Source organism: Sceloporus undulatus, chromosome 3 (genome assembly GCF_019175285.1).
Source record: "Sceloporus undulatus isolate JIND9_A2432 ecotype Alabama chromosome 3, SceUnd_v1.1, whole genome shotgun sequence".
NCBI classification, from domain to species: Eukaryota; Metazoa; Chordata; class Lepidosauria; order Squamata; family Phrynosomatidae; genus Sceloporus; species Sceloporus undulatus.
The window spans coordinates 219,099,439-219,121,273 of NC_056524.1; the positions used below are offsets into that span (position 1 = coordinate 219,099,439).

Below are 21,835 nucleotides of genomic sequence, written 5' to 3' on the forward strand. Positions count from 1 at the left end.
TCTCTACCCACTTAAACCCACTGCCTTCTCCTCCTTGATCCGATTTTCCAACCCTGGGCTTTGGATGCAGAATCTCTACCCACTTAAACCCACTGCCTTCTCCTCCTTGATCCGATTTTCCAACCCTGGGCTTTGGATCCAGAGTCTCTACCCACTTAAACCCACTGCCTTCTCCTCCTTGATCCGATTTGGCAAACACACACGCAAACACATTATAGATAGATAGATAGATAGATAGATAGATAGAGACAGACAGACAGACAGACAGACAGACAGACAGACAGACACACACACACACACACACGTACGTTTATATATGAATACTCTCACACACACATGCATATATATATAAACACACACACACACAAACATATAGGTATATACACACATACATATTTGTGTGTGTGTGTTTGCACGCATGTATATATACGCATATGAATGTATATTTGTGTGTGTGTGTGTGTGTGTGTGTATATATATATATATATATATAAGGTAAATTATAAAGTAACAACTTTTTTAATTTATGAAAAAACCCTCATCTGTAGTTCAAAACCCACTGTAGAAATAATACAGTTTGAGACCCCTTAACCTGCCCTGGCTCAGTACTAAGGAATTATGGGAACTGTTGTGTTTGTGAGACATTTATCCTCCTGTGCCAGAGAGTGCTGGTGCCATAATAAACTACCATTCCCAGGATTCCCTAGCACTGAGTTATGGCAGTTAATATGGGAAGACACAGAAGAGGACGAATAAGGCTCCTTCTTGTCTGGGGAGACGCAACAGAAGAGCCTCGGATGCAGATGATTTTCATTGGCTGTCGCCCTCCAAAAATCACTCCCCAAATCTCCAAGCCAGAAGGATGACTGCTTTGCTGGAGGAACATCCCCCAGCCTCTCTGGGGTCTTTCTTCCAAGGCAGCCAAGCAGAAGTGCTTTGGGGAGGCAGTTTTCTCTCTCCCTCAACCATCCTTCCCCACGAATAACAAATGTAAGAGAGACCGGAAATTACAGGACTCAGAGCTTAGGCTCATAGGCACTTTAAGTGCCTCCTCATTGGCTCTTTTAAAAAAAACAACACGAAATTTAAAACAAATTAAAAATGGCCAGGTAGTGGGGACACAGGTACAGGATACATCGGTGCATGTTACTCTGAATTATTGTGACGTCATGATGATGTCGCTTTGATTGACAGCCGAAACAAGTGAATGTGAACGAAAAAGTAACAGAACCAGTTTAAATATACACCGATTCATCCATGAATGGGAACGAAACCAGGACAATTACAGCGAATCAAAATAAAACGTTAAATAAATGGGAACAATGAAGATAAAGCGATTTGAAAAGTGAGATAAAATTCGCTGTATTTTGAGTTGCTTTATAATGAACCGCTGTATTTAAAATCATTGTAAATCGCAAGTGGGAACACCCCCTCTGTGTAAACTTTGCCCTGAATGGCAAAAAATCATGAAAAGATGTGTGAATAAAACTCAATGTTCACAGTTCACAGTAGTAGAGAACAACTTGAGCTATATGCCTATGACTGCTCAGAACAAGGGTACTGGAGCTTTTTTGTTCTTGTTGAGATTTGTATTTCCTGTGATGGAAACTACATACTGGGGCTGAAGCCAATGATGGTAAGGGATAGGATCAAAAATAGCTGAGCCCAATCCTTTCTCCTTAAGGAAATACTGTGGACCATTGCTATACGCTGGGGTTTGATTCCAAGATCCCCCGTGGATAACAAAATCCATGTATGCTCAAGTCCCATTAAATATAATGACATAGCAAAATGATGTCCCTTATAAAAAATGGAAAATCAAGGTTTGAAATTTGAAATATAAACTTTTTTTGAAATTTTTGAAATTTATACTTTTTTCTGAACATTTTCAAACCATGGATGCTTGAATCCATGTATAAGAAGGGCTGACTATATTGCCACTAGTCATGCTAACCTTATCTATAACTGGATCAGTAATAACCTACTTGAACCAAAGCCCATGTCATACTATATAATTACAGCACTATAAATGTTATGACTGCATCTTATGCAATCCTGGATCCTGTACTTTGGTAAGGAACTAGGGGCTGGTACAGACCGGCGCTTTCCGATGCCCTCGTCATGTGTTAGGGTTGCCTTGGGGCAATGCTTCCAGACGCCCCTCAACCCTAGCACGTGATGAGGGTGTCAAAATGGTGGCGCCCTGTACACATGGGTGCTGCCATTGTTACACAAGCACCGCATGGCATCTGCACGGTGCTTGCATAATGAGTGCGCCAGTGGTGCACTTATTATGCCATTCTTTTTACACCGCAGGGAAGCCACGTGGTTTGGCAGCTGCAGCTTCCCCACAGAGAGTAAACAGGCGCCAGCAGGGTGCCTTTTTAGGCGCTCTGTACTGCGCCTATAGCTCTCTGGCTGAGAGGTCTACCATATACACTTGTGTACAAGTCTCATGTATAAGTCAATGGAAGGTTTCAGGGTCAAAATCCTGGATTTTGATATGACTTGTGGATAAATTGAGGGTAAAATTTAGGGGGTTATAAGGAAGGATGGAAAGGGGGAAATACCACTTCCCTCCCTCCTTCTCCTTCTCTGGACCTCTCCCAACTGATTCCTAGGTGCTGGATGAAAGGTTTTAACATCGGATTGAGTAAGGAAGCAAGTGGATTTAAATGGAGAGGTTTTTCCATAGGAAGTCAGGGCTTGCAAAACGGAGCAAGAGAGAAGTGGATTTAACTGGGGAGATTTTTTCATATGAAGCCAGGAAAAATGGAGCAAGAGAGAAACAAGTGTTTTTAAATGGGGAGTTTTTCCAATAGGAAGCAAAGGTGAAGTCAAAGGCTTTCATGGCCGGCACCCATGGTTTTTGGTGGGTTTTTCGGGCTATGTGCCCATGTACTAGAAGAGTTTCTTCCTGATGTTTTGCCAGCATCTGTGGCTGGCATCTTCAGAGAAGCTGGCGGGAGCCCCAGGGAGTTCTCTTTTCTCCATGAAGGGCGAAGATGCATCTTTGAAGATGCCAGCCACAGATGCTGGCGGAACGTCAGGAAGAAACTCTTCTAGAACATGGGCACATAGCCTGAAAACCCCACAAAAAACCAAGGAAGCAAAGGCTTGCAAAACGGACTGGAGAGGGAAGGAACTGTTGTTCAATGGAGATTGGGGCATAAGGCTTGCTTGCTTTATGACCTTTCTAAGCACTACTGATGTATTGACCCTTACATAAATCTAACCAAAATTTTAGGGGCAATTTTGGGGCATAATTTTCTTGACTCAAAGTCAAGTATATACGGTCAGTACCCCGCCCTAATTTATAAATCCAAGGATTCCATAAAATGTTTCTATTACATTTCAAGAGGAATCCTAGCATCATAATTCTGAAGTGAGAAAGGGCTCCAAGACATTTAGTGGCAACATATTCAATCACACAATTCATTTTTGGATCAGACCATTATGCTACAGTGTCTCCACTCTCCTGGACATTCTAAAACCCTCAGATTCTAACATTATGTTAAATTAGGCAATTATTGTACATAAAACCCTGAAAAATTATTTCTTTCAAGGAACTTAGGGCCCATTCACATTACAAAAAAAATCGGTTCTGAAACCGATTCAATCACGTGAAGTTCCTACTCACCCCGAATCTCACACAAGCGAATCCGGAGCTTGCACACCTGTTCCGTGTTAAATGGCCCCTAGCGCGGGTCTTTTGAAATCGGCGCAAATACTGTTTCTTTTTAAAAACCCCGGGTCCTGGGAATGAGAACTTTGCCTCGATCACGATCGAGGCAAATTGAGGGAGGGATTTAGGTCAGAGGGTGGGCAAAGGGCAAGGCATTTCCTCCCCTCATCGGAGGGGAGGGGGAGGAGGAAAGAGCCCTGAGAAGAAGGGCTGCTGCTGGGCAAGGAGCAGGCAGGGCTCCCGGCGCCGGGAGGAAGGGGATGCTCTCCTCCTCCTCCTCCTCCTCCTCCTGCTCTCCTGCTGGCCCCTGCTCCCTCCGGGGCCATTCAAGGCCGCCTCTCTTACTGGGGGACTTGGCCAACCCCAGGAGGGCACATTGCATGCCCACGGAGGTAGCCGCTTCTAGCCTGGAGCCTGGCACCCAGAGAGGGGCTCCCCTGAGAGCCAGCCTGGCAGCCAGGGGATGGCGGGAGGAGGAGGAGGAGGGTCGCTGGCCAGGCAGCAGCAGGCCTCCAGCAGCTGAAGCAGGGAGAGAGATTCCTCTCTCTCTCTCTCTCTGTGTGTGTGTGTGTGTGTGTGTGTGTGTCAGAGGGAAAAGGGGTGGTGGTCTACTTCCCGCTCCCGCAGCCTCCCCATTGCTTTTCTCCCTCATGATCCTAAGGCTGGAAGGGATCCCCAAGGGACATCCAGTCCAACCCCCAATCAAAGCAACACCCCCCCTTTTCAAGCAGCCTCTTTTGACCATTTATGCGCATTTTTGGGGGGGTGACATGTCTGTGTGCTTGCTATTTCCTCTTGCTCCTGGATTATTATTATTATTATTATTATTATTATTATTATTATTATTATTAATGCGCTGCATTTCCCATTTATTCCCAATTGATTCCATGAGGTCACTCTCTCTCAGCCTCAGTGGAAGGCAATGGCAAAGTGTAAGCAGGAGGAAAGGGGTCAGTTCAGCAGAGGGGGAAGCTACAATGTTGCAAAAGACTTCACTTACAATCAGTGTTACATTTTTAAACAATTTTTTGGAGCAAAGGGAAAGCTACAAATGTTGCTTTTAAAAGCATAAAAAAATGCATGACAATTCCATCCTTTGCCTGGGACGGGGCAGATCTGACCCAAATGCCCACAGGTTTATAAAAAAATTAACCCTGTGCCTGGCTCTTTAAAAAAAGGGAGGAGGGGGAGGACACTTTCCGATGCCCTGCAAAACGTCACCATGACAATCGCTTGATTGACAGCGGCCACCTCGCCGGCAGACAGAATGCATTCGATTTCTGTCAAAATGCATTCGATTTCAAATTTGTAGTGGGCACTTGCTAACGGAGCGATTCGGGGGAGGGGCATCCGGATCATCCCAGTTCCCATCATGTCTTTTACCCCAGTATGAATGGGGCCTTAGATGATGGCTTGGCAATTTATACAAATCACACAAATAACTGGGAATGTATTTTAAAGACCTGTTCAAATGCTGTATCTATATGTAAATGTCACCACATGCTAAAAGGAAAAAAAAACCATCATAATGTGTGCACCTGCAGTGATCTTGGAAGGCAGGCATCAAGGAGAGGAAGACAGCTATTTAGTACAGCCTATGTGGGAAGGAAATAGGGGAAGGACTCTGGCATCTGGAGCTTGACTTGGCTGCAGGTGGGAGGACTTTCTCCCTTTACTTCCAAGGTCAGAAAGACAAAACCATATGCAATACAGTTGGGCCCCAGGCCTTACTGGACCCCTTGGCTTTGTTCTACCTTCTCTTGTCAGGCCTGATTCAACCAGCTTTCTCCAAAGAACCAGCATGTTCCATTTTTTATTAACTTATCACAAAGACAAAAAAATGGTTGCTCAGCCAAACTATCTGTTGCTCCAAGTAGAGTGGGTCCTTGGTATCCTCTGGGGTTTGGTTCCAGAACCCCCCATGGATAACAAAATTTGTGGATGCTCAAAGTGGCACGGTCAAATGGGGTCCCTTACATAAAATGACAAAACTAAGGGGTTTTTTTTTTGGAATTTAGACATTTTAAAATTATTTTCAAACTGTGGTTGCTTGAATTTGTGAATAAAAAAAAATCAGTGGATACAGAAGGCTGACTGTAGTTACAACAGAACATTTGTCACTTTACTTCATGGTCAGGTTGTCCTCAATATAAATGTATGCATTTGTACCTCCACCACAAAATGTGCAAGCATTTACCACTACTCAGAGGAAAGAGAAACTTGCCTTGCATCTAGCTTAGTGATCACTGAACGGATGATATTTGGGAACAGATTTTTCATGCTAAGAGACAGTACACTAATCTTGCTGAACTTCATGGGGACAATTTGGGCCTGGAGAAGTGGACTCAAGTCACTACTACTTAACTCCATAAAGACCAAAGAGCACAGTAGCTCTGTGTGCTTGCTGAATGATCACATTAACATACTAAGTGGGGAAACAAGCAAGGTGGCCCTAGCTAGAATAGCTACCTCATTAACTATGATCATTGACTGGATTGTGGACTGTATAGAACTTGACATGATTCAATACGAAGTAGCAGAACAAAGTTATAGATCTTGAAAGGAGATGTTCAGTGTAGGATGGATGAAAAGGGTAGTATGTATGTTAAACATGGGTAATCATTACTTCATTTTCTTCAGAGCTGTGCTTTTCAGGTAGAGACGGAGGCTGTCATATGTTGTGAGATTGTGTAACAGATACCTAGTTTCAGATTAAGAAGGATCTCAGATCTCTGCTTCGGCATCATGATTATTTTATCAGAGGCAAAAGGGAAAGCTGTGGACTATGCTTCTAAAATTGCAGGATACATTGTATTGTGTAATTTAAGTTCCTTTTTTCTTTTACTTTAAAGATACACAACTTCAATCCAAATTGTGCATGGGATGAGAATGGGCTAAAATTTCCTCATCTATTATTTTATTTAATATCCCTCTCCCTGATGTTTGCCAGATGAATCAAACCCCATCAACCCCATCCAGCATGACTGTTGGCTGGCCTGGCAAGGGATTAATGGGGGCTGTAGTCCAACACACATGGACACCAGGTAAGTGGTAAATATCTTTATATGAACCATTAGGTCTGTTTATATTGCTCTACCGGAAAGAGTTATAATTATAATTAGCTGTCCATTTCACACATTTACCTGTACCTATGGAAATAGTTCTTGTCCCAACCTAGGAAAGATAATAATGGACATAATCCACTCTGCATAGGACTTTGTAGATTAAAATTGTATGCAGTCATATGTATGGTGTTCAGTTACACTACAATAAAGTATTAGTTATGTTTTATTGTTATTTTTACATTGATCTAAGCATTAGAATAGAATAAAATTTAGAATATAATAAAATTTAGGATAAAAACAAATACATACTGCAGAAACTGATATGACTTCCATAATTTTTATATTAGTGGGAAATTGCTGACAGACTTTAGTCAGTGGAAGGCCTATTTTTTTCCAGGCTAGGCAACCAATCTGGTATATGCACTTTAAATCTCCAGATGAGGACTTTGTCAATAGTTCCAGAGATAAACAGGAGAGAAATGGCAAAATGTAAAGAGGTTTCGGAGGGATGAGAAACTTGCTTACGTTCAAGTTGAGAAAGAGAAGATAGAGAAGACAGGTTGATTTACTAAATACAAACACACACGACAGGCAGTGTTTATTTTCACCCAGCAATGTGCCTTATCCTGACACTGCTTGAGGTGTCGTCAGAGATTCAAAAACTGCATGCTGAAGATGTTGAAGAGGGAATTAATGCACACAGGTGAACAAAGTGTGCTCAATTTTGGCCTGCCAATTAAGGAAAACAACTTTGCAAATTTTGTAACACTCTATTCCTATATATCTATATAACTATATCTCTAGAAGGACTTGGGAAAATAAGTGTAGTAAAGTTGGGGATGGCCTAATGTCATGCTGGCCAATACGCTGTGTTATGTCATCCTAGTTCCAATCCCTGGAAGCTCGGCTTGATTTTCAGAAGAAATGTCCAAAATATTATCAGATATTTCTTCACAATCATGTTACATGCTCCAGAACTGCCTTGGTCCAGGCCTCAGAGGTAGAGAAGAACTGCTGGCCCTCATCCCCTTCCCCTCCACCACTCCCTTCTCCTTTTGTGTCGTGTCTTTTTAGATTGTAAGCCTGAGGGCAGGGAACCGCCTAATTAAAAGATTGTATGTACAGCGCTGTGTAAATTTACAGCGCTTTATAAATAAAGGTTAATAATAATAATAATAATAATAACAACAACAACAACAACAACTGTGCTCTGTTCATAGAACAGTTGAGACTTGTAGGACCAAGATCCAGTCTTATTCTTTTTCCATATTGCAACACAATTGCAACATTACAGATTCGAAAAATACCCACAGTGCACGCAAGTTTAGAATTGAACAAAATGTCAAAAACTGCATTTGTATATAAGGGAGGCCACACATATTATAGAAAAAACCAAGTATATGAGTATCAGAATTTGTGATCAGTTTGGTCTCTAAGTTGTTTTGCACCCCTTGAACAGAGCTCTTTGGCTTATCACTGAGAAGTGGAACAGGACAATGAGTGCTCCTTCCTGCTTACTGATAACCCTTGCAAACTGCTGGCTCTTGCTCAGGCACACAGAGACTTAACAACTGTCAATGCTAAGGCGTAATCACAGAGTTCTGGCTCTTCAGTGTTCCTAATTTATGGCAGGGAGAACCGTAAAAAAAGAGGGACTTTCAGAGTCTGAATCTTTCTCACTGAGCCTAGTTCCTCCTTACGATCACGGAATTATGTGGGGCAGGCCCTATCATAAGGCATCAATCGCAAGCAACAGCTATCAGATGCCACAAGAAGCAACACACTAACAGTTACTTACATCATTTTAGAATTTTTACAGCCGAGGAGAGGGAGTGCATACCTTCCAACATTTCACAGATGGAAACCAATACATGTGTGGATCAAGCAACATCCAAATGTAGTTAAGATGACAAAAGTTATTAATAAAGAGGACATATGAACTAGAACAGGCTCCAGAAGTTTGTTCTTGCCTGAGCCTGCTGGAAAGGGCATTCCTCTCCTCTCTGCCGAGTTAATTGAGGGCAAGCTATTTTTGCATTTTGAACTCAGTTTTCCAGCAACTGAAGTAAATTGAAGACAAGGGGGAAAATGAGAGGAGATAGTAAGTGGGATTTTTTTAAAAAACAGATGAAAAAATGGGACAACAGGATTAATCAGGACTGTCTCTGACAAATCAGGGCAGTTGGAGGGTTTGTGATTTGTGAGTGCTGTTTGTTTGGGTTTCCCCCCAGCCTGGTGCACTGAAATAATCTGGTCCTTTGCACCTTGGTTTGGAATAAGGGCAAGGTATCTGAACATTTTTCCTCAGACAGTAAAATGTAGTGAGTTAGTCTGTTCTAAAGGAAAGTGTAGAAAGCTGCTTTCTATGTAAGTACAGTAGATTGAGAGAAATCATTTTTGTGGATGACAGCTCCCAGAATCCTCCTGCCACAAAAATGATTTTCCTACTCTTGGAATTTTGGTGGCTACATTTTTAAGGATAGGTTGGCTTTAGGTATTTGAGATTTAAGGCTGCTTTTGGATGGTGGGATGGGAATTAAGAGGTAAAGACAAAATAATCCCCTCCAGAGCTCAGAAAAGTTATATTTTGGAAGAGAACTGTTGCAGTAATTGGAGTGAGCTAGTTAGTTTCTCCTTCCTTCCTTCCTTCCTTCCTTCCTTCCTTCCTTCTTTTTGGAAAAACAAAACAAAAACAAAAACATACAAACTCTGCTTCCAGTTACTCTCAGCTGGGGAATATGCTTGTGTTGCCTTGCTTGTCCAAGATTAGGAAAGCTGGGTATATGTCTGTCCTTTCCCTCCTTTTTATAAAATGGACATTGGATGGCCTTTCTTTGGCCTAAGATGACTCCACGAGAGGCCCAAGGTTCATGGTAACTTAATAGAGCTTGTTTACACAGGAAGTGCTTTGCTTCTGTGCTTCATTCCTTGTACCAAAATTCTCTCAGACCCCCAGAAACCTTTCAAAGGTTTAAAGACTGGTGTAATGCTATAAAGACAGAAAGAGCAGCTGTTCTGCTTCCGGCCACCTGTAGGTGTAAAAAACAAAATCTAGAACTAAATAAGGCAGCCTTGAGGTGTTGTGCATCTCTTTGGACAATGTCCAGGATGTAGCTATGGAGGTGGGGATGAGAGCATTGCTCCCATAAGAATTCTGCCCCCAAATGAAGTTTTCCTTCAGTCCCCAATTTCTTGCATTGTACCGAGCGAGACACTGAAAATTATTCACACTGAGAACTCTTATATTTGAGGTGTTCACATACCCTTGGTAACTTTGCCTGCCTCTTTTCTTTAGACACCTAAACTCTATCTCTAAATGCAAACTTCTGTTGTTTTTATGTGCCTTCAAGTTTACTCAGCTGATGATGACTCTATTCTAGGATTTTCTTTGTAAGTTTTATTTAGAGGTTTGCTATTTTCTTCCTTTGAGACTTGTGTGACTTGTTCAAAGTCATTCAATGGATTTCCATGTCTGAGTGGGGATTCAAGCACATATATCCTGGAGTCCTATCACCACTCAAACCACTACATCACATTGGCTTTCCTGAAATTTCAGTTACTCCAATGTTAGAAATTTGGGGAATGAAGGAAAATGTTGCAGGAAGAATGCCCTCTTATCTCCTCCCCCATGAAAATGTGCTAAACTTCCTCTTGAAAATTCTCCGTAGAATTGTAAGTTGCCATCTTGCCTTCTAGAAGATTTGCTTGTTTTGAGTTCTTGTAATTTCCAAGGAACCATATTGGTTGCTTGTGTGCTTTCAAGTTGTGGTGACCCTAAGGCAACACTATCATAATAGGGTTTTCTTGGCAAAAATTGTTTGGTGGGCATTTGCCATTGCCTTCTTCTGAAGCTGAGAGAGAGAGAGAGGAGTTATAATCCCAGGCAAAAACAAAAGACATAGCCTGCATAATAACTCAAGTCTGCTCAAAAGTTACATTATTTTCATTATAATGTCCAGATCCACCTACACTCTGTAGTATGACCATGCTGGCTGGGTGATTCTAGATATTCTACTGAGTAGCATTTCAAGGCTTTGATCCCACTTAATGGAAAAATTGCCAGAAGACAGTTGATACTATAACACTAGTTTTCAAAACTCCTAAAAAAAAGCCTTAAACAAAAGCCTTAAACAACAACAATAATGGTTGTACCAATTATGTTCTCTCTCTTTTGCCTCTTATCAATTTAAACAATAGCCATGTTGCTGATGACTCATTTCTATCTCTCTTTTCCATCCAACTCCAAGAAATCTGTTTTCATGCTAAAGCAGCATCTGTCATCAGCAATGGACAGGATGAGGTGAAAAAAATCTGAAGTTTAATCCAGACAAGACAGCAGTGCTCCTGGTCAGATGAAATGCAGATCAGAGAAGAGGAATTCAGCCTGTGCTGGTTGGGGTTACAAACTCCCTGGAGACTCAGGTTTGCAGTTTGGGTACACTCTTGTAATCAGTCCTGAGGTTGAAGCTCCAGCTTTTTTTTTTCAGGGGCCACAAATTGAATCTATCGCACCATACTTTTCTTCCAATATTTCTGTCAGGTATTATATACCAACTCTCCATATAGCTTGAGTATAAATTTACCTGGGAAAGCCTTCATCTGATGTAATGTACAATATGGTTTTCAACAGGTGTATTGGTTTTCGCTTTAATCCACAGAGGCTTTTCACAGCAGTTTAAAAGTTAGGCAGATCTTTCAGCACTTGCTTCATGCAGTTCCTCTGAACACATCCAGAACTTGCCCTCCTCAGAGATAGGGTACTGAGCCAGACAGGCCATTTCTCTAACCCAGTGGCTTTGAATCTTTCTACATTTAGAGAACATCTATCACATTGACTTATCTGCCAAGGAACTCTTGAGCATCTGCCACACTTCTGTTTTTCCACTGAAGGATATTCTGAGGACTCTGGGCAGAGCTTGGAGAAGTTACTACAGTTGGATGACAATTGTCAGAATTCTGTGAGTTAGAGTCAAAAAAGGAACTCTTCCAAGCTTTGGTTCTGAGTTATACCATTCCTGCTACATGAGAAGACATCCTAACACACAAGGCTGGAGAATATAGGGAAAGAGTGGTTTTGATCGACAAATTAATTTTAAGGGAAACCTGTTCACTATTATTAATCTTGTCACTGTAGTCATAGTCAGACCATCCATTTAGCAATCCATGCTCACTTCAATTGGGCAGAGACCCTTTCTCAGTGCTGCCAACTGGTACCATTTGCTTACAGAGCAGGTGTTCTGCTACCAAGCTACATTTTTTTTTCCTGAGGATCCCTTGCAGAATGTGTAAAGAATCCACAATAATCAAGAACACAATATTGAAACGAATGGTTCAAATCCTTTTTACCTATGCCCATGTGCAATGTGCCATCCTTCCACAGAGATGCTATGTGCAATCAAAAACTGCTGATGGACCAAAACTGTGTACATACTTGGTGAGGCATGCATATCCATGGGTGCTGGACAGGAAATCCATGGTTAACCAGAATAGGCCACATGTGAGAGGTGGAAAGGCATAAAAAGGTAAACAGTGAATAGAGATGTAGATTGGGTGGTTCACCATGGAAGACAGCTTAAGAAGAGTGCCAAGGAACAGGCTGAAGGCCAAGTCTTTTGAAGACAGAGGGAGAGGGCAGAACTCAGGTAAATGGATGCGTAATTGCCATTTCATTCCACAGTACTTCCTCCCACTAGCCTGGTACCTGTTCTTCAGCTTCCAAGAAGCAGCAGTACATGCCAGACAAAAATATCATATTTTTACACGAATATTAAAGGAAAATGTAACCATCTGTGAAATTTTCTTACAGCACAAGCCTGCTCCTGGCAGGGCTATGTGCAGTAAGCAAACACAAATCTCCTCACCAAGGAAATCTAATATATATGCAGATGCTCGATGCCCTTAAACTATTGTTGTTGTTGTTGTTGACAGTGAACTGTGGATTTTTGCAAATAGTGGAATTTCCCTAAGGGAATGTGGTAGGGAAAAGGAAGTGAGCTGAAGAGGAAGAAATGGGACACAGAAGGGCCAGAAAACTACATATAGTGGCCAGAAGAAAACCTGTGACAATTTTTTCAAGTTACTTCTTGCAAATGTCAGAGCTGACAGTATTTCTAAAAATGTTTAAATGTGCAGAACATGCTCAAAATTCCGAAGCTTACATTTGTAGGTCTAATAAAAATTTCATGCTACAAGCTACTAGGTACAAGGTGCCAGATTCTGGTATGTCATACAATCATAAAAGGTGGTGGGGGAGGTTGGAGGCCATCCTATCTTACTGCAGGAAATCTAGAGTCAGAGCATCCCCAACAGGTGGCAGATCTCAATAAGAGAGAACCTCACACTCAGTAATCAGGTCTATAGTCACGACTTGTCATCAAAACATTTATCCTAATGTTCAGCTAAAATTCACTTGCTGGTTACTTAAATCTGTTAGAAGTAGTACTGTCGTCAGGGCAGCAGAGAATACATCTTTGCCCTCTTCTATGTGACAGTCCTTTAGGTGTTTGAGGGGTGCTCACCTGTCCTCCACGCTCCACCACACCCTCACCTTCCTCTTCTCCAGAACAAACTTACCACATTCTTCCATCTTTTCTCTATATTTATCAGGCCTCCATACTGCTCTGCTCTTTTTTCATTTCAAAGATCCCATGATTGAAATATTGCACACTAAGGGTTTCAGGTCAACCTTAATTTACAGAGAACTGTAGAAAATGTGCAAAGGCTAGAGATTCCATACTTTTACATTTGTGAGGTAGTCTCATCTTTTCCCTGTTTACTGCTCATGAAAATTGCATCCATACAATCATTCTGTATATAACTAGTTACCTCTTTCTCTAACTTGGAATTCATTGATTAGCTCTAGCTAGTATTGTACTATCCATATTAGGTAGGTTTGTTAATGCATTGTACCAAAATGACATTTGTTCATGTACTAAATTATACCTTTACCATATAGAAACTTCAGCTTGGGTGAAAGAATGCTACCAGTGAAAAACTGCTGAATAATCTGACTCTGTTAACCAAACATTAGCAGAGGTGGGCAGTTTGTGGCCTTCCAGATGTTACTGGACTCCAACTCCCACCAGACCCAGTTAATATGGCTAGGGATCAGAGTTTTGTAGTCTGAATTTGGGGATCACACATTCCCCATCCTTGCATTTAAAAATGTCACCACCCTGGAGTTTCTCATTTCAAATTCTCACCCTTGTCCCTTAAGATATGTTTTCAAGATAAAAAACAAAATTCATTATAGTAGGAGCCCTGGATCATGTTGGAGTTTTGCTGAATTTCTAAAATATCACTAAACACAAGAATTTTTGAAGTATTTCCCTGAATATATCCTACATAGGCCATTATTATTATTATTATTATTATTATTATTATTATTATTATTAACCTTTATTTATAAAGCGCTGTAAATTTACACAGTGCTGTACATACAATCATTTTAATTAGATGGTTCCCTGCCCTCAGGCTTACATTCTAAAAGGGCAGTCTCTCATTTTTTTTGGTGAACTGCAAGACCAGCCTACTGCAAATGAATTTCAAATGAAGTGTGAGCTAGTTCTAACCTGATATTGTGCCTTGCCTTGATAACCTGTTCCTGCCAGCCCTGGAATTTCCATGTAATTATAAAGTGTGAATGAATGAAGCTGGGTTTACAGCCAAAGTCTCCAGCTTCCTATGCACAAACCAAAATATAAAGACCTGCACACTGTTAATAGTTACATTTTGTACAATGAGATATAGGCCACATTGCTTCAGGATTTCATGCCATCGACCTGATGTAATGAACTGCAAGACAGCAGGGGTGGGAATTGTTCAGCCCTACAGATGTACAGTACAGCTACCACCATCTGTCACCAGTGCTTATGATGCCTAGGGCTGCTAGGATCTGTAGTCCAAGAACAGATCCCTCATCTAATGTGAAGAATGTTTTGAGCAGGTGATAACAACAACAACAATAACAACAACAACAATCATGTCATCTACTCAGTCCAGGCTTTTACATTCAAAATAGATGTAGCTAAAAGTTCACATCATACAAATAATCTAAGCAAGTCAGGTATCTATTAAATCCAATTGACATGTTCCTTTATTGGACATTAACCTCTGGCCAGACTGGTGATATGGACAAACAGATCTGGGTCTTGCTCTAAACATCTCTGATAGAACATAGGCGCGTTCCGAATGGGCCCTATGGGGTGCCGTAGTTACGTGCGAGGGGCGGCGCTTCCTGACGCGCCTTGCCCCTCGTGCATAACGACTATGTCAAAATGGCGGCGCAGCATACAGATGGGCGCTGCCATTTTGACGTTGCGCACGCTCAGCGTCCAGACGTCGCACACCGGAAGTGGCGCCGCGAGTGTGCGCCTCACGCCTTGCGACACCTCTTCTGGTTACAACTCCCAGAAATCCCCTGCGAAAATGGCCCAAGCTCTGATCTCTGTTCAAGATACAAATAATTCCTAACTCATGCTTTTCCACTTGAAAGCTTCGAACTTCATAACTTCTTTAGAAAGCTTATTCTGCTCCTCAGTCTTTTGCAACAGTACAAAGTTTTTCACACACTTCCAGTCTGATGCTAGTGCCTTAAATATCACTCTTTAAAAAGTGTGTTTCCCCATTGGTTATGCAGTTGTTTCCAGATTTTTTTGTCTCTGTCGCTCTTTGAGTATCTCTCTGCTTAGTAAAGCTGCAGCTTCTATGGATCAGTGCATGCACACAGACCACATAAATACAAGATGAGGCAGAAGTTCTGGTGACCATGATTCCAGAGGGATATTGACAAGCTGGAGTGTCCAGAGAAGGGTGACCAAAATGGTAAAAGGTCTGGAAACCATGCCCTATGAGGAGTGACTTAGGGAGCTGGGCATGTTTAGCCCAGAGAAGAGAAGGTTGGGATGGATGGCTTTTGTGGTCTCTTCCAACTCTATGATGCATCAGTTATTAGGCAAGAAGGGCTAAAAGACCTTAAACTAAGACTGACTATGAGCAGAAAAAGGAGCACAATTTTGCAGCTCTAGAGACAGCATCAAACTCCACCATTCAAATATGATTCCAGAAATACAGAAAAAGCCATTATGTATAACAGAGGTGGGGACTCTTGGGCCATGTGACTAATTCTGGCCCTCTTGGGTTCCTGGGGTTTGGTGGTTTCCCAGCTTTTATATAGTGTTTACCCTCCATTCTAAAGACCAAAATGCCCTCCCCAATGTTACGTTATTGAGGGTAAGAACTTTAAGCTGAAATATTTTTGGCCTCATCCTTTTGCCTTGCCCACCACTGGAAAGCAGACCTTGAAAACATCACTGGTTTTTGGCTGGGAATGGTAAATAATATGGAAGTGTGTGGCTTTCCAAATTGTTGCTGGATCACAACTCCTAGAAGCCATAGTTAGCTTAGTTGGTGGTGAAAAATGCTGGGATTTGAAGTTCAATAATATCCAGAGCGCTGCACAATTCCCTTGCCATTCTATAAGGTGTGAAGCAACACAGAACAGCCATGATTATCCTTTATCTCTTGCATCCAAGGAAGCCTGCATGGCTATACTTCCATTTCTGTCAGTTGTGAAAATGAATGACGCACCAAATGTGGGCAAATTTCTGTGTACATGTGGGTTATCATTACCAGGTGAATATATGATATAAATTGCTATTTCCATGCTTTGTAAAGCTTCACCTGTTGATCACTTCCTACTATGCTGCTGCACAGTGATTTCTATATAGAGTGATGAGCATCATAGCCCACAGGGGCGGAATACAGTTATGCAGTGGCCTTGTGCAGATATGCCAGGGAAAACATTTGTCCAGCACTCCAGGCTCTGAGAAAAATTGGAATATACAATCACTTATTTTCTCAGCTGGACTACAGAATCCAGAGTCAGATGGTGATATATAGCAAACAGTGTTCACCCTGTTAACAACTCCATCCTAGGCAAACAGAGCAATACAGAAAAAATGTAGTTGTCTCAGTACTACCCATCCCATCTCCAACTTAGGAAAACTTCTCCAAGCAACACACCAGAGACAAGCAGAAGGTAGATCTGGGTCTATTGCTAGGTCTCTAGGTGAATTTCCAGTAAACTGTAAAGGATTTCTAATATACTAGCTTAACAAACCCACCAACAAAATATCTTTGGCCCCATTCACACTAGGAAATAACCCTGTGTCGAAACCAGGTTATTTCCATAAATTTGCCACGCTCAAATCTCTCCATGGCATTTTGTCCCAATTCCCATTCACACTTGGGAATGGGTTAAAATGCCACAGAGAGATTCAATCCTGGGCGGGCGAGCGGGTGGGCGGGGGGGGGGAGAGGAGGGAGGAAGAGGAGGAAGGAAAAGGATGCGGCAAGTGCATAGGGAACGGAGAGGAAAAGGAGTAAGGAAGAGCAGGATGTTGGCAGGTGTGGAAGGGGAAGAGGAAGAGGAAGAGGAGGGAGGAAGAGCATGGGGGAGGGAGCAGAAGAGGAGGAAGGACAGATGAGGTGCCAGATAGTTTTGAAAATGGAGGTACTTCCATTTTCAAAACAAACCTGTGTGATCCGGATCTCTTCGGTACTGAGTTCTCGCTACCCAAGATCTGGATCATTGCAGCATGATAAAAAAGATGTGGTAGGTGACCAGGTGGAAAATGCACCACATCAAGTGGGGTTTTTGGCACCCCCTACAAACCACACCAAGTGCAGTTGAGAGGTAGTGTGAATGCCATGGAAATAACTCAGTTTCCACACCAGGTTATTTCCTAGTATGAATGGTCCCTTTCTCTCATTCCCTAAATTAGGATGCTAGAATTGAAGATGGTGGCAGGAGATAATGGAGGTGTGTTCAGAAGTGGGAGTATTTGTGGAAGGACTGTAAGCCCCATTGAGTTCTGGTAGTGAAAGAAAATTCCAAGAATCAGAATCCTATAATTTTAAGTGTGTATCTTTTTTTTCCTGGATCTGGTTAGCGGATCATAGAGATCTATTAAAACAAAACAATACAAAAGTAGACTATAGAAACCCATCCTTGCAAAAAGTTGACCTAAGCAATTGGTTTTATCCTTCCATTAACACATTATTCTTAGTGTTGCAATAACATTAGAGACAGCAAAAACTATTTACCTGCTGTTGAACTTTTCAGGATGTTTTTCCCTCATCATGTGGAATCTGTGTGCAATGGATGCATCCTATAAAATAAGAAAATGAGAGCGGGAGAGGGGAACAGGTGGTGGTGGTATATATAACAAAGGAGGGCTTGCAGAGAACAAAATCACTCTTAGCATATTTGATTATTTAAGGGAAAGAAATGGAAAATATAATGGTCAAAAAAAGGAAATGATCTGGTGGGATAAATGGAGTTGTTTGATAGAGAAAGTTAAAGCTGAAAAGGGGTACAATGAAGTTAGAGAAATTATTAATAAGATATGACAGAATCATGATACCAATTAATTCAATGTTATGACTTCTTGTGCATTCCTCTATTTCTTCCATGCTTTCCCTACAGTTTGTGTTTAAGATAGAGGTAAACAAAGGTGTCATGCTTTTAGGTCAACAGTCTTTCATAGGACAAGCATACCATCTTGGTATTCATAAAATGGCAAGAAATAAATGTAAGGGGAAAGCAGCTCTGAAATCAGTGAAGACTACCTCAAAACAATATTCTATGGCAGGGATAGGCAGATGTTGCTGAGTTCCAAGTTCTACAAGGCCCTGGAGGTAAGGCCAGTAATGAAGTTCATGGGAACTGTAGTTCAACATCTGGAGCAATGGTTCTCAACATCCAGGTCTTAGGGACTTTAGTTCCTAGAAGTCTGATCCAGCATAGCCAATTGTTGGGGATTCTGGGAACCCAATTCCAAAGAAGCTGAAGGGCCACAGGTTGAGAACCACCAATTTGGAGGAAGACAGATTGTCCACTTCTTCTGTATAGAATGGTGTTGGGCCATTGCTGAGGAATATATGGCCCTCCAAATGTTATTGGACTACATCTCTCAGACATTCTTCAGTAGTTTTTTTTACTGGCTAAATCATGAAACTGCAGTTCAAGAAGAGTTGATTTCTAACTCTTGCCCTAAGCACAGTTTGGGATGCCAACAAAACACAATGCTCCTTATATATGTCATGTGCACAAATATATGACAGCTTGAAGCTAAGAAGAGTTGTTACATGACTACTGCTCCTCCATTTCCCTGGTAAACACAGTCACTGACCTTACTGGCTTAGAGATTCTGGGAGCTGTAGTCCCGAAAGGTAACTTTTCCAAGTTCTTGCAATTGATTTCTTTGAGCAAACATTAAAGCTCAAGCACAGCCACATGACAGAGGAAGTGAAAGAGAGAAAAAGAGAGTGTGTAGTCACAAATAGTAACACACAGCCCTGTCTTGCAGTCTCTGAATCTGGATAGCTTTAGGAATGTGCTTTACTTCATCCAGGGATTAACAGGCTGTTCATCACCCACATCTCAGTGATTGGGTGCAGAGGTGTCACTAGGCAGGGAACTCTGTGAGCCCATGACCTGATCTATTTGTAATCCAAAACTTCCTGTTAGTGATATAGCTGCTGGCCTGTGTTTCTCACAGCCAAAAATAAAGGAGGGAAGGAGAAGATGGGAAACAGCACATGGCAGCCTAGACTCATGGAGGTGAAACCACTTGTCATCATGTTCAATGAAATGGTAGTATTTAAAGGCACCTTGTCAGCACTGAGATTCCACAGTACTGTGGCCAGCTTGTTTACATCTCCTGCTAGCACAACACAATTTATTATAATGCATAACAAATCTATGGATATAATGTTACATATTACACTAAAGTAATTTTCCTTAAAAGGGCTGCAAGGCATAAAATGATTTGAAGTTATTTAATGCAATATTAATCATGGACTACAGAATTTAAAAGGTCAGTGCATCAATTACAGCCATTTGTAAGACACACTGCTATGTCTGTAACACAGTTATGACAATCATCAATCACTTATAAATGGAACCATAATATAATATGAGACCAGCTTTAAACACAAATGCTTCTGTGTTTTTTTAAATCAGCTGTTTCTTCTACCATGTAAGAACATTAAACTAGTCGTCTGTTGTGAGCGACTTCTTAGCAACACTATAACACAGATTAAAGTGATATCTTTTATTGGGCCAACTTCTACCAGTTGGCAGAGTATGGAAACCATTCTGTTGCACAGAATTCTCAATTGGACAAAATGGCAAGGCAGCAGAGTTATAGAAAGGGCAGTACCTCAGGCGTTGTTGGATTGTAACTCTCAACATTCCTCACCATTGACTATGCTGACTAGGGCTGAGGGAAATTGCAGTCCAAAAATATTGTGAGAGCTTGCTTTATAGCAAGAAAGCACACTCATAGGGCAGATATGTTTTTGTCAATACTAAGCAAGCAACATGTATTGATGTGTAACATCTGGACAATCACAAGCTTGCCTTTCCCCCCATGTCTACAGGGAGAGGGGATTGAGATTGAGTTAATCCTAAATCAGAACACCAGGTATCTACAAGTCACATGGCTGGAAGGGAAAATCTTTTCCAAATGTTGCAAGTCTACATAAACTGTCTAGAAAAGCAAAATTACTTTTCCAATAATGGAATTCTTATTGTACACCCTTTCCCCTTGCTACTGTTGTTGACTGGAGAAAAGAAGTGAGTCTCTTGGTACAGATCAGTCTCATGTTCAGGTGGAACTATTTGTCATGAAGTAAAACCTTACCTCTCTGAGTTACTAATGGCTCATTATATGTGCAAACCTAACTAGGCATGATGGTGAAAGGCTTGATGAACCAACACTAGACCACCTCAAGGTGTGCTGAATCCAAACCCTTCCAATTTTGGAATACTAGAAACTACTCAGACCTATGTTCACACTGGTCTACCTTTGTGTTGACATTATTACCATTTGTCCCTGAACTGCATGAGGGTTGGATATGGTGTAGTTCAACTCCTGTCTTGCCTCATTCCTTCCTGTCCCCTTTTTAGGGCCTTTGTCCACAGAGTTTTGCAAACACAGTAGTTTTGTCAGATGACTGCAATATATGAAATCATCCATCAGAAAAAGAATCTGCTGGTAGAAGGAGATTTCTGCCAACAAAAGAGGCTTGTTCTTACTCCTTACCCTCTACGGCTGGTGTATATTTGAGTTGGGAAAGTACTGCCTCTAGGAAAATAATTTTTTCCCAGGTATTAAATCTGTGAACTCAAATTTGTGAAAACAAATCCAACACTAGTGAATCTAATATACAGTTGGCCCTCCACATTTGTGGCTTTGACTTTTGAGGATTGATTATTTGCGTTATTGTTTTATATGTTCTCTCTAGGACTTACTAGGACCTCCAGCACAACTCTGTGGCAGATGTTGACTACAGAGTTGCACTGGATGACCTGGAGATTCCTAGAGAGGTGTTTTATTAGGTTAAAAGGATAGTGTTCTTTTATTTACAGTTTCTCCACATTCACAGGGGTCTTTCATGCCTAACCCCAGTGAATGTAGAGGGACCACTGTAAATGTATATTAGAGCTCTGGTGCCTCAACAAACTACAACTCTGAGAATTCCATAGCATGGAGCCATGGCAGTTGAAATGGTGTCTGACTGGATCATTTCTGCAGTGGGAATTGCTGCCCAAGTCCCATGATATTCATTCCAGCTCCTTCCATGATTGCCTCACCATTTAGTTCTTCTTAAAGAAATGTGTGTACAAAGTCATTTGCTTTCAAGCACGGAGCCACTGCTCAGAAACCACAACATGTTGCAAGAGATAACCTCAAACCTCAGCATAAGGACCAGAATTATTTTTCCCCTCTTCTCACAAAGAAATCCATCTATAGTAAACTAAAAATAAAACTTATTGATGCAGAAGAAAGCTTGCTCATATCACAAGTCTGCAATGCATTCCCACAGGAATGTAAGAATGATTGCAAGTTTTACAAACTTCATCCCAAGAGCAGCAGAGGCTTTTCAGTCTTGCATTTGCAAATTTAAAGATGTCATGTTTAAAAACAACAACTTAAAAACCTCACTGCACCTTGACTTACAGACGTGAATTGGCTAAAGGTGCTGCTAATGCTATCTATCTTCTCAGTGTCATGAC

General features: G+C 41.5%; 1 protein-coding gene across 4 annotated transcripts in view; it reads right to left on the bottom strand.

The window, feature by feature from the left end:
* The window catches only part of DGKG (diacylglycerol kinase gamma), a 124,446-nt gene that overhangs the window by 35,315 nt on the left and 67,296 nt on the right, over positions 1 to 21,835 (bottom strand). For all 4 annotated transcript variants that reach the window (XM_042458001.1, XM_042458002.1, XM_042458000.1 and 1 more), the window contains one exon: positions 17,857 to 17,921. In XM_042458001.1, the coding sequence (XP_042313935.1) occupies positions 17,857 to 17,921 (65 nt within the window). The remainder of the gene's footprint in view (positions 1 to 17,856; positions 17,922 to 21,835) is intronic.